Source organism: Piliocolobus tephrosceles, chromosome 2 (genome assembly GCF_002776525.5).
Source record: "Piliocolobus tephrosceles isolate RC106 chromosome 2, ASM277652v3, whole genome shotgun sequence".
Classification (NCBI taxonomy): Eukaryota; Metazoa; Chordata; class Mammalia; order Primates; family Cercopithecidae; genus Piliocolobus; species Piliocolobus tephrosceles.
Window position 1 is genome coordinate 163,972,180 of NC_045435.1, and position 13,172 is coordinate 163,985,351.

The 13,172-nt window shown below is 37.4% G+C and overlaps 1 protein-coding gene across 3 annotated transcripts in view; it reads left to right on the plus strand.

Annotated features, from left to right (window-relative positions):
* RASA2 (RAS p21 protein activator 2) overlaps positions 1-13,172 on the plus strand; it is a 123,553-nt gene that overhangs the window by 89,086 nt on the left and 21,295 nt on the right. For 2 of the 3 annotated variants that reach the window (XM_023192128.2, XM_023192130.1), the window contains exons 18-19: positions 4,010-4,083; positions 4,625-4,734. In XM_023192128.2, coding sequence (XP_023047896.1) covers positions 4,010-4,083; positions 4,625-4,734 — 184 coding nt within the window. The remainder of the gene's footprint in view (positions 1-4,009; positions 4,084-4,624; positions 4,735-13,172) is intronic. The other variant, XM_023192129.2, reaches the window with a different exon arrangement.

The following is a 13,172-nucleotide window of genomic DNA, read 5'->3' on the forward strand; positions in this document are numbered from 1 at the left end:
GAAGTTAAGAATTAAAAAATAAGGAAAGAAATGAATTATATCTAAACTAGGCCTGAAGAAAGTACTGTATTTTATATATCACATTCTTAACTTAATGAATCCGAATTAACAAAGCCAAATGTTAAAGACTTCATTCAGTTTCTGTAGCATAACTAGCAGTTGGTTGCCAGAGTATTTATTTTGTTGAGGTGTACATTTGGGCCTTTTTTTATACTTAGGATTCTTACAGAGACTTAGTAAGTGAGAAATGGTGATTTAAAAAATTAAAGTCCATTGGAATATTTTTCATCTGGAATAGTGCCTGTTTAACCAAAAATTTTTTAGACAAACCATTGAAGGCTTTTGAGGAGAAAGTCTTTCAAAAGAATAGGCAAAGAAAAAGCTGCCCTTTTATTTTTAGGACATTGTTGAAACATTTGTGACACTGTAGGCAGACTTTTATTGGCAAGATTATGATGTACTGTCTTTTGTTTGAGGGTTGTTTTTCCATGTTTTGTGACCAAGGCTATGGTAGTATCTGATTTTTTTTTCCCCCTGATATAATCAGAATGTGTAGAGTTGATAGTGTCAGTGGAGAAAGGATTTAAGGGTACCAGGAGTTTAGTCTGTTCCTGATCTGCCCTGAGTCACCCACTCACATTCTAATGGACTATCGCCATAGTATGCCTCTGTCTCAGATTTGGTTCTAAATCCCTAAGCTGACATAGGATACTTTACCCTAATATCCTAGTTTCCTTTATTATTTAGTAGTTACAACAAGATATGTGCAGTGCTATAAATTGCAAAAGCTTATGAAGCTCAATTTCTCATTTTATATTGGCACTCTGACTAGTGACATTTACTGTTGATGCAGAAGAAAATAAGAGTATAACTCTGAATCATATGCTATTCCCTGCAGAGTTTAGAAAGGATAACCTGGATAGTTCTATAAACAAGGTGACCATATAATTTGATGTCTAAACCAGAACACTTTTAAGAGTGAAAAATACTGTTAGTGATTATTCTGGGATGATAGGAATGGCCCCTGATGGGGATGGTCCTGAGCAAACTGGGACCTATAGTCACCCTGCCTATAGTCCATCTTAATTACTGGGTTTTCTTTCACTTCATATCTCTGTATTTACCCCATAGTTCCTAAATAAAGTATTGGCTGGGCACAGTGGCTCACACCTGTAATCCTAGCACTTTGGGAGGCCGAAGTGGGCGGATCACCTGAGGTCGGGAGTTGGAGACCAGCCTGGCTAACGTGGTGAAACCCCGTTTCTACTAAAAATACAAAAAATTAGCCAGGCCTGGTGGCACACGCCTGTAATCCCAGCTACTAGGGAGGCTGAGGCAGGAGAATTGCTTGAATCCAGGAGGTAGATGTTGCAGTGAGCTGAGATCATGCCATTGCACTCCAGCTTGGGCATCAAGAGCGAAACGCTATCTCAAAAAAATAAAATAAACTATTATAAATAATATTTGCTAACAAATCAGTGACGTCAGGTATATATTAAGAAATAAAATATTCACATAACTCAGACTCCATTAGTGGATGGTCCATCTGGGAGAACTGATGCTATGGTAGGGCACTTCTTCAGTTCCCTTGGATACTTGTACCCACATTACCCATATATAATGCAAAAGGAACTCTGTTCTTGTTCTTTCACTTACCAATATTTTCTCCCAGCAAGCAGAAATAAACATTCCATTTGAAAACTCCTTAAGTCTGAGCTCTGGCAGGCAATCATCAGCCAGTCTTAGGAGAAAATGACTGTGTCTATAAAATTCTACTTTAGAATAGGCACTGGAACCTCAATATTATCCTTATTGGAATGTGGTTTGTTTTTGTTTAAGTCCTAAGCAGAACAACGTAGAAAAGTATAAAGGAATAAGCAAAGAAATGCAAACCCTCTCTGAGTTTCTGAGTTTGTAATATCCACCTCATGAACTAAACAAATTGATAGCTCATTTAGGAGGCAAAATAGGATTCTTTAAGAACAAGAATTGTTCCTCAAAATCAAGGTAATGGTAGATTAAAAAAAAAAAAAGAAAAAGAAAAGAATTGTTCCATCCAGGCATGCATGGTGATTCATGCCTGTAATCCCAGCACTTTGGGAGGTGGAGGCAGACAGATCACAAGATCAGGAGTTCGAGACCAGCCTGGCCAATATGGTAAAACCCTGTCTCTACTAAAAATACAAAAATTAGCCAGGCGTGGTGGTGGGCGCCTGTAGTCCCAGTTACCCGGGAGCCTAAGGCAGGAGAATCGCTTGAACCTGAGAGGTGGAGGTTGCAGTGAGCCAAGATGACACCATTGGATTCCTGCCTGGGTGACGGAACAACACTCCATCTCAAAAAAAAGAAAAGAAAAGAAAAAGGAATTGTTCCTTGAAGTGCTAATTTCCCTTTCCCATGAAGAGACAACCAAATACTAAAAAAGCTTTTAACCAGTCAAGGTAGCATATATGTGAAGTTAAATGTTCTTCACTGGCTGACCTGGTAAAGATGGATACTATAAATTTTCTTGAGTCACCACATTCCCACATTCTCCATGGAAAGTTTATAGATGGTGATTAGATTTCCAGATTATCCCAGATAATCTGTTTACACTTCAGTCGTGACTGTGAAATACCATCTCTCAGAGTTAAAATCAGTTATATATAGTAGAAGTTGGCAAACTCTTTTCTGTAAAGGGACAGTGAGAAAATATTTTAAGCTTTGCTGATCACGTAAGGTCTCTGCCACCTAGTCTTTGTTTTCACAACGCTTTCACAATCCTAAATGTAACCCTAATTATTACATTTAGAAATGTAATAGTTATAGGTTGAGTATCCTCTATCAAAAATGCTTGATAAAGTGTTTTGGATTTTGGATTTTTTCAAATTTTGAAATACTTTTATTCATTCTGTCTCTCTCCGTGTATATTTTTTTAACTGATTGAGCATCCCTAATCTGAAAATCCAAAATTCAAAATCCAGAATGCACCAGCAAGCATTTCCTTTGAATATCCTGTTGGCACTCAAAAAGTTTTGGGTGTTTGGAACATTTGGGATTTTCAGATTAGGAGTGTTCAACCTGTATTCTTATGGGCCTTACAAAAACAGGCTACAGGTCAGACGTGGCCCTCTGAGCCATACTTTGGTGATCCTTAACCTATAATAAAGGTTCACAATCTTATATGTAAAATCATTGGGACCAAAAGTATTTCAGAATTCAGTTTTTCAGAGTTTCAAATACTATTTGTAACACCCCCCAGTGGAGCCTAGGGTAGCACCCCACAATCAAATACATTAATTCTTATAGCACAGTGTATGAATACTTACAGTAAGTAATATAAGTACAGAGTGTAAATAGCCTCACACCAGTTCAGGTTAAGTTATACCCCTAAATGAGTACTTCAAATCAAAGACAAGATTTAAAAACTTTGTATTCAGAACTTTATGTATTTCAGAATTGCAGTTAAGGAATTATGGATTGAATTATTTCTACATGGAAATATGTTCTGGGTTTTAAGTAACTTAAGAACGAAGTTTTAGGCTGGGCACAGTGGCTCACACCTGTAATCCCAGCACTTTGGTAGGCTGAGGCAGACAGATCACTTGAGGCTAGGAGTTCAAGAGCAGCCTGGCCAACATACTGTAACCCTGTCTCTACTAAAAATACAAAAAAGTGAGCTGGGTGTGGTGGCACATGCCTGTAATCCCAGCTACTTGGGAAGCTGAGGCATGAGAATCACTTGAACCCAGGAGGGAAGAGGTTGCAGTGAGCCGAGACTGCACCACTGCACTCTAGTCTGGGCAACAGAGACTCTGTCTCCAAATAAATAAATAAGACTTTTGTAATACTTGTCATTTGTAAATTAGGGATTTCCTCTATAATATGTGTTTTGTTTTATAAATTACTATCATGTGTATTCATTAGTAATGAAGAACTTCTCCTTATAATCAATGACATGTAAGATAAACTGAATTTTTTATAATGTTCCTTATCACACAGTGTAATATTTGCCCATTTCCCCATTTAGTTCTTGGATGAAATTTCATCTACTGAAACTAAAGAGTCCAGTGGTACGAGTGAGCCTGTGCACCTGAAAGAAGGGTAATTTAATCAAATTAGACATGAAAGTCATGTATCAGTATAGATATTAAGTAAGTACAAAGAGCGTGGGTCTAAGAGTGAGGAGATCTGGCGTTACTTTCTGTGTTAGAACTGCCAAAATTAGCAGTCAGGTAAGTCACCTTTACTGTCCTACAAACTTTATGGCAGAAAAGCATGATTTCCTGTGCATACTGTCCTAGAGTTGTTTTGCAATTATAGTGAGATGATGGGTATTTAGAGTACTTTTAAAAAGTAACAGCACTATTAGTCTTAATGTACAGTGTTCATTATAAGTTAAGGGGGGGAATCATTTGGTCCTTTTTTGTTCTGCATAGTACAATTAAAAATATTAAATTAATTAAAGACCTTATTCCTTTAATATGGCCAAAATAAATACAACAGTCATGGATGGCAAACACATTTTTATATATTTAATATAATCTTACACAACTATTCATGTCATTTAAAATTAAAGGATACTTCTTTGTTTTGGTTTAACTTAATTTTTATAGCTAAATGTTTACATCTGTTATGTTGGCAGTGAGATGTATAAAAGAGCTCAGGGAAGAACTCGGATTGGAAAAAAGAATTTTAAGAAACGATGGTTCTGCTTAACAAGCAGAGAGCTCACCTACCACAAACAGCCAGGTAGTTGTGTTTATGCTTTATTATGGGGTTTTTCCTGGTTCTTGGTGTAGGTTTCTTTGCCGCTTATTGTGACTCTAGTGAATCCTTTCAGTAATATTACTATAGTTTATGCTTTCTCCATACGTACTAAGAATGAAAAAATATTTGACATTATGTTTTATGTTATGTTATTTAAACGTAACATAAAATATTATGTTTTTCTCACATTAAATTTCTTGAGTTTCTGAAAATGGTGTTCCTTTAGTGTGCTCTGTTTTCTAAAAATCCATAGTAATCCATACTGTTATTTATCAAAGAGCAACAGCTAAACCTATTAGAACATGGGAGTTTCTTTAACTCTCAGAGGCAAAATTAGCAAGATTCAATATCTAATAAATGAGAATATTTCTGTGCTTTGCTGGGAAATATCTGCTAGACATTCCCACAGTTACGCCATAGATTGTGATACCTATTCTGTTGTCAAATTCATCCTAGGCTCTTAGCCAAGCTAACCCCAAGGTAGATGACTTAGTAATTTGCCTTCTGAGGAGCCGGGCGCGGTAGCTCAAGCCTGTAATCCCAGCACTTTGGGAGGCTGAGACGGGCGGATCACGAGGTCAGGAGATCGAGACCATCCTGGCTAACATGGTGAAACCCCGTCTCTACTAAAAAAAAAATACAAAAAAAAAACTAGCCGGGCTAGGTGGCGGGCGCCTGTAGTCCCAGCTACTCCGGAGGCTGAGGCAGGAGAATGGCGTAAACCCGGGAGGCGGAGCTTGCAGTGAGCTGAGATCGGGCCACTGCACTCCAGCCTGGGTGACAGAGCAAGACTCCGTCTCAAAAAATAATAATAATAATAATAATTTGCCATCTGAGAAGACTCTGTTGCCTGTACAAGTGGGCTATTTGTGTAAATGAAGCCATCTTCCTACAGTGTGATTTGAGAGCTGCAGAGAGGCAAAGCTTATCCCTCAGTAGACTGACACAGTCCTTTAAATAAACTACTTTTGAGTTTATTCCGTTGGGGTGATATTCCACAGAAGGCCAGGTGTGGTGGCTCATGCCTGTAATCCTAGCACTTTGGGAGGCAAAGGCGGGCAGATCACTTGAGGTCAGGAGTTTGAGACCAGCCTGACCAACATGGCGAAATCCCGTCTCTACTAAACATACAAAAAAATTAGCTGTGCGTGGTGGCACATGCCTGTAGTCCCAGCTACTCTGGAGGCTGAAGCAGGAGAATCCCTTGAACCCGGGAGGTGGATGCTGCAATAAGCTGAGATCGTGCCACTGCACTCTAGCCTGGGTGACAGAGCAAGACTCCATCTCAAAAAAAAAAAACCGAATTATCCACAGAAGGCCATTAGCTTCTGATATTTTAGCAAGAAGAATTTAGTATCTAGATCACAGATGACATCTATATAGTAGAATCCCTTCTGTCCAAAATAATCAGGATCCAGAGATGCTCATTTAACCAAACCAAAAGGTTGGTTAAAGCAAGAATCATTTAAAAACAAACAAAAAGATGCATACAGATCTTAAATATTTATGTATTTGTTTACCAACATTTTGGTAGAGAACCACGATTATTTCTTTGACTATTGACCTATAGATCAGATTTCCTGTCTTTCTTGTGTAAATATACCCATAATGCATCAGTTTTCAGGTTGATTTCTCCATGGTAAATCTAGAACTTAGATACTTGAAAAGTAATCCAAGCACAAAATCCTCTTAGATTTTCAGGATAGTTATACTAGTCTTTTACAGCTGTCTTACCCCCACATAAATCAGCCTTATTTGTGGAGGTATGCATCTCCTTTTTAGAGGATTTTCAAAGCTTTTACCTGATTTTCAAATAAGTAATAAACCTCTTGGTAGTGGCCACTTACTTTGTCTCTTTACATGAAGTAAATCATAATTACAACATAGAAAACTAGCATAAATAAGTTTAGCAACAAACCCAATGGACTTGGTAAGCAAAACAGCCTAAACGATGGAAGTAGAAGGGCGCAGACTTAACAGAGTACCCAAGCAACCACAAGCGTTTAGCATCCTATGAGCAGCATTTAGTATGTTTTACAGAGGAAATGGAGAGTCTGTTAATCTGTCAAATCTGTTAGGTAAAGATCTGTTAAGAGAGCTTCTGCTGTAAATTCTGGAGTAATACATCAGATATAGGGTGCTTTAAAGAGGATATAACACAGTTAAGTAGAGTGCTTCAGTGGAGACTCTTGAATAGTAGAGTGATAAGGAAAAAATTTTATTTCATAATTCTTCCTTAGGAATGGCTTAGCCAGAATGACTACATGTGTCCCAATATATTAGAAAGATATAAGAAACCAAATGCATTATACTTTTGGGTATATTATCCAGATAATTTGTTATAACATTTACATATTCAAATAACTAAAAGTCAATAGGCTACATATATGCCCTTTCAGATAGCTGCTTTTTTTTTTTTTTTTTTTTTTTTTTTTTTTGGGAGACAGAGTCTTACTCTGTCACCCAGGCTGGAGGGCAGTGACATGATCTTGGCTCACTGCAACCTCTGCCTCTCAGATTCAAGTGATTCTCCTGTCTCAGCCTCCTGAGTAGCTGGGATTATAGGTGCCCGCCACCACACCCAGCGAATTTTTGTATTTTTAGTAGAGACGGGGTTTCACCATGTTGGCCAGGCTGGTCTTGGACTCCTGACCTCGTGACCTGCCTGCCTCGGCCTCCTAAAGTGCTGAGATTACAGGTGTGAGTCAGCGTGCCCAGCCCAGATAGCATTTTTTAAGCTAAGCATATTTTGAATGTTTTAGAAATTATAACTTATTGAATACTATATAAATGTACTCACCTATGCATAGCAGTGGGTGCTAATTATGTTTACATTAATGGTACATTTAAATAAAAGTTAAGGTAAATTAGTCATTCTCTATGAATAGATGAGTTCTTTTTTCCTCATTTAAAGCATTTTCTAATCTAAACCAATATTCTGAAGTATTTTTTGGTTTATAATCTTCTTTAAGAATTAGATAGCTATGGACCCCTTTGTCTAGAAAACTGTACCTACAAACAGACAAAAAATTGTGCATGTAACTTCAGGGAGTTCATAGACACAAAATTTTGCATAATAATTTATAGACCTAAAGTTCATCTATGATTCTCAAGTTAAGAACCTCTGTTCTTGCCGGGTGTGGTGGCTCACGCCTGTGATCCCAACACTTTGGGAGGCTGAAGCAGGTGGATCATGAGGTCAGGAGATCAAGACCATCCTGGCCAACGTAGTGAAACCCCATCTCTACTAAAAAAACAAAAATTAGCCAGACGTGGTGGTGTGCGTCTGTAGTCCCAGCTACTTGGGAGGCTGAGGCAGGAGAATTGTTTGAACCTGGGAGGCGGTGGCTGCAGTGAGCCAAGATCACACCACTGCACTCCAGCCTGGGTGACAGAGGGAGACTCTGTCTCCAAAAAACACAAAAGAATCTCTGTTCTGTCCACTGATTTTAAGAGAACAAAATTCTCTAGAATGATGAGGCTACTAGAGGTATAAAATAGACACATTATAAGCTACATTATTTTTAAGCCTTAAGAAATGTAAAATTTTGGAATGACATTGGAGGAATGAGATATGAAATTTCAAGCTTATTTACCAAAGCCTGTGGTTTTAAGCTTCCATGCTTTTTGTTTTAACTATTTTGATGGATCTTTCCAAAATATATTACATGCTTCCCTGCCTTCTAAAAAAGAGTTCATTGAACGTAAGTTAACATTTTCTAGATGACTTGGGGCTACCGTTGATAATATTAATTGTTATATGGATTCTGATTTAGTGATATTTTCAGAGCTGCTTAAGGGTGTGTGCAGCTGTTTACTCCAGCTAAATGCATTTACTCCGCAGCTAAATGCCTTGGACTGCTGTGCTTTTTGTGTTCCTGTGTTCGCTTTATACAGTTTTTCTCTATCCTTTGTGGTAAGGCTGCGATCTTACATTTCTTGTGATGTCTGTGAACCATAATATAACACCTTACTCCCATCCCATCACCCACCTCTGTTTTTTACAGCAATGTACTATGAGTGAGGATGCAAGTGCTATGTTTGTTTAAATTATGCCTAAGATTAAAAGGCTTTGAATGAAAATGTCAGGACTTTCTCCTGTAAATAAAATACCTGGGCTTTGTATTCTCTGTTTGGTTGTTGAGCAAATGTTTTGCTTACTTCCAATTTCCCTGCTGTTTTCTAGATAGCCAAGACTGCTAGTTAAGTAGTCTTTTGCTACACTTACTCTGTGACTTCGGTGTCTGAAAGAATACCTCCCAAATTTCCTGTAACATAGACCTAAATCATTGAGTCTTTCACTCTATCTTCCTATTATACAGTAGTAGTGCGAATTAAGTATTTCTGCCCCTTAATGTCAAATAATATGGTCCTTTCCCACTTTACTGGAAAATGAATTAGTAGAATTTTCTCTGTTTTAAGGATTTTTCTTCAATAAGTTGTTAAATTTTTGAGGCCCCTTTAGGCAAGTGCTAACAGACAATAGTAAGCAACTAATCAGTAGAGTTAAATTAACATGTAGCAAATGAATATTCTCAGACATTCAGCCATCAGTCGTGATTACCTCGAGAGATTTTTATGGCCTTGTGTACTTATGATTATGATTTTATATTCCTTTACTGTAATTTAGTCATCTTCTACAAGTAAAAGTTCTCTTAGTTATATGTGGAGATCAAACTAGTTATTGATGTTCCAGCCTCTTTATGTCTCATTCAGCCTCATCTTTTGTAGTATCCATATGTAGTTTCACCAGACTACTTTTTGCAGTTCCTTCTTTACATCTTTTACATGTTCTTTTACATTCATGCTTTTGCATATGTACCTAAAAATATCTACCTAAAAATTCCTTTATTTTCTTCTTTATCTGTGTAATCTGTTGTCCTTTAAGTCTTAGATCAAGTGTCAGCTCTTTATGGAAGCCATTGTAAGCCTCATCTACCTCAGTGTTGCTATTCCCTTACTGTGTATCTTTAGCCACATGGCATACTGTGTGGTCATTACTTTTTTCCATCTCTTCCCCTAGTCTTTAAGATCCTCAGTGGTAAGGACCCATATTATTACTAGTGGCATAAAGGTATATAGTAAGTATTCTTCAAAGGACACCATGTCTTCCATATATGCTGTCATCTGAATTACATTAAGAACCACTTGTCTTTCTAAAATTTCTGCCAGGCATACTAATTCATCTTTGAAATTCTGTTCCGTAAAATTTAATTAGATATTGTCTTCTTTGGGGAGACCTGTTATACACATATACATATACACAACTTTCATGTGACATTAAATGCCCTAGCTTATATAGCCAGCCCTACCCTAGCTCATATAACCAATGGACATTGTAAAAGAAATGTCCATGATATTTTAAACATAAATGCTTAAAACACTGAGGTTAACATGGTTTTCATCTGCCTGTATTTTCACATACAGGGCTCTGCAGCTTTTTTTTTTTTTTCTGATAGCTAAAGAACAAAATACATAGTTGATTCAATCATGCATTTATTCAACAGGTGTTTTATTGAGTGCCTACTATGTACCAGACACTGTTCTAGGCTCTGGAGAGAAAAGTAGTAAACAAAACATATCAAAATCCCTGCCCTTATAGATCTTTACTAAGAGACAATAAACAGTAAAAAGAGAAAATTATATTTATGTTGGATTATTATAAATGAGATGAACAAAAAAGAAGCAAGGGCAAGGAACAGAAAATGATGGGTTCAGTGAGGTGAATTAAAATATTAAAAGGTCTAACCAGGGAAGGCTTCACTGAGAAAGTGACATTTGAGCAAAGACCTAAACCTAAAGATGGTCGGCAAGTGAACCATGTGGATATTTGCAATAAAAGTGTCACAGAAATAGCTAACAGCACCCAGAACAAATGCCTTGAAATAGAATCATGCCTGGAGTGTTGAAGAGATAAGAGAAAGCTCTTGTGGCTGGAAAAAAATGAAGAAGATGGTAAGTCATAGGAACTAAGATCAAAAAGTTCATAGAAGTGCTAGATTTTATAGGACCTTGTGGGCTTTTTACTTTGAGTAAAATGGAAAGACATTGGAGCGGTTTAAGCAGAAGAACGACATTGTTTAACTTATGTCTTAATAGGATAACTTATGTCTGTGGAGTGTTACATGGAGAATGAATGAAGGGTACAGGGAAACCAATTAAGAGACTGTTAAAATATTCTAGAGGAGAGAAGAGAATGGCTTGGATCTGTTGGTAGCAGTAGAAATGATAAAAATGGATCACATTCTGGATCTATTTTAAAGATAGTACCCAGAGGATTAGATACTGGGAGTGAGAGAAAAAGGCACGTTAAGGATAATTCCAAGGATGTGGGCATTAAGTTGACTTTTAAAAATAGATACAGAACTCTTTTTGAGGAAAAAGAAAAAGAAGAAGCAAAGAAGGGGAACAGAAAATGATGGAGTCAGTGTAAAACTGAACTTAAAAAAAAAAAGAGTCCTGGTAATGGTAGAAAAAAAAAACCAAGAGTCCTGGTAATGATGGAGAAGCTTGTATTAGACTAAGTCTCATAGATAACAATTATAAACCTTGAGCAGAATATATATAACAATTCTTTGAAGAATTTGATCCTTGAAAGAAAGGAACCATGCTGGCTAAGATTTATTGATTGATTGAGATGGAGTTTCACTCTTGTTGCCCAGGGTGAAGTGCAGTGGCGCAATCTCAGCTCACTGCAACCTCTGCCTCCCGGGTTTAAGCGATTCTCCTACCTCAGCCTCCCCAGTAGCTGAGATTACAGGCGTGTGCCACCATGCCCGGCTAATTTTGTATTTTTAGTAGAGACGGGGTTTCTCCATGTGGGTCAGGCCAGTCTCGAACTCCCAACCTCAGGGGATTAACCCACCTTGGCCTCCCAAAGTGCTGGGATTACAGGCATGAGCCACCGCGCCTGGCCTAAGATTTATTTTTATACAGCTTTTCCCCTTGAAAGCACTCCCAGTCTAGTCAGTATGAGGTAGTGCTAAAATGCAAAAAGAAAACTAAGCTTTATTGGCTTGAGATACCAAAGGATAGAGTTTAGGGCTATCAGAGAGGCTGGAAATTGAGGCATAAAGAGGAATTCTTCAGTCTGCATGTGAACTCCTCTGCAATCTTTAGTTGACTCTTAAACTGCTCATGCAAGAGGGACCCGTCCCCAAAGGGGCTAGTGAAAAACAATAGCTGAAAACTTTTAAAAGATTAGCAGAGACTTCAGTTTCTGTCCCCCTAAAAGGAGACAGAATTTGGAATTTTACTTAGAGAGCTTAGCAAACGCTTCAGTATTTTCATCAAAATCTCAAGAGTGGTGGCTCAGTTGTAAAGACTATGTTCTAGGATTAAGAATAAACAAAGTATAGTATAAACAAAGTATAAAACCAACCCTCACAATAACCACCAATGATGTAACTTCAAGGGAAGGTAACTGAATCCATAGTTTCTACAGTGTTTTATTCATGATGGCCAGTATGTAATGGAACATTAACAACTCAAGAAGAAACACAGAACTATAATGCATAATCTGGAGAAAAGGTGATCAGTAGAAGTAGACCCCTAGATGATTTACATGTTGGAATTAGCAGATGTGAACTTTAAACCCTCTGTTATAAATATTTCAAGGACTTGGTGGAAAAGTAGTCATCATGAGTAAAGAAATGGGGAATCTCAGCCAAAAAAGAAAAAAAAAAAAGGAATCAAATGAAAATCCTAGAATTGAAAAGCACAATACCTGACATGAAAAATCTGATGGGCTTAACAGCAGATTGGTTCACTGAACTTGAAGATAGATCAGTAGAAATGAACCAATCTAGAACACAGAAAAGACTGGGGGAAAATGAACAAAACCTCAGTGACCCTTTACTACAATATCAGGTACTCTAACATATGCGTGGTTGGTGTCCCAGAAGGAGAGTAGAGAAAGAATTGAACAACAACAACAACAAATTGTTTTTGAAGAAATAATGGCCTAAAATTTCCCATATTTGATGAAACAGTATCTTATAGATCTGAGATGCTCAGTGAACTGAAAGCATGATAAACACAAAGGAACTGCACTTAGACATACAATAGTCAAACCAGAGATAAAGAGAAAATCTCACAAGCAGAAAAACAAAAAACAAGATACATACAGGGGAACAACAGTACAGTTGACAGTCAACTCCTCATAAAAAGCAGCTAAAACCGGAGGACAGTGGAATAATCTCTTTAAAATGCTGAGGAACAAAAGTCTCAACCTAACATTCTAGAGAAAATTTTCTTCAAAAATGAAAATATATTTTAAATAAATGAAAGCTGAGAGAGACTCCATCGTGAACAAGCCTGCACTATAGGAAATGCTAAAGGAAATTCTTCAGGCTGAAAGGAAATAATACCAGATGGAAACTTAGATCTACAAGAAGGAATAAAGAGCACTGGAAATGGTAGAT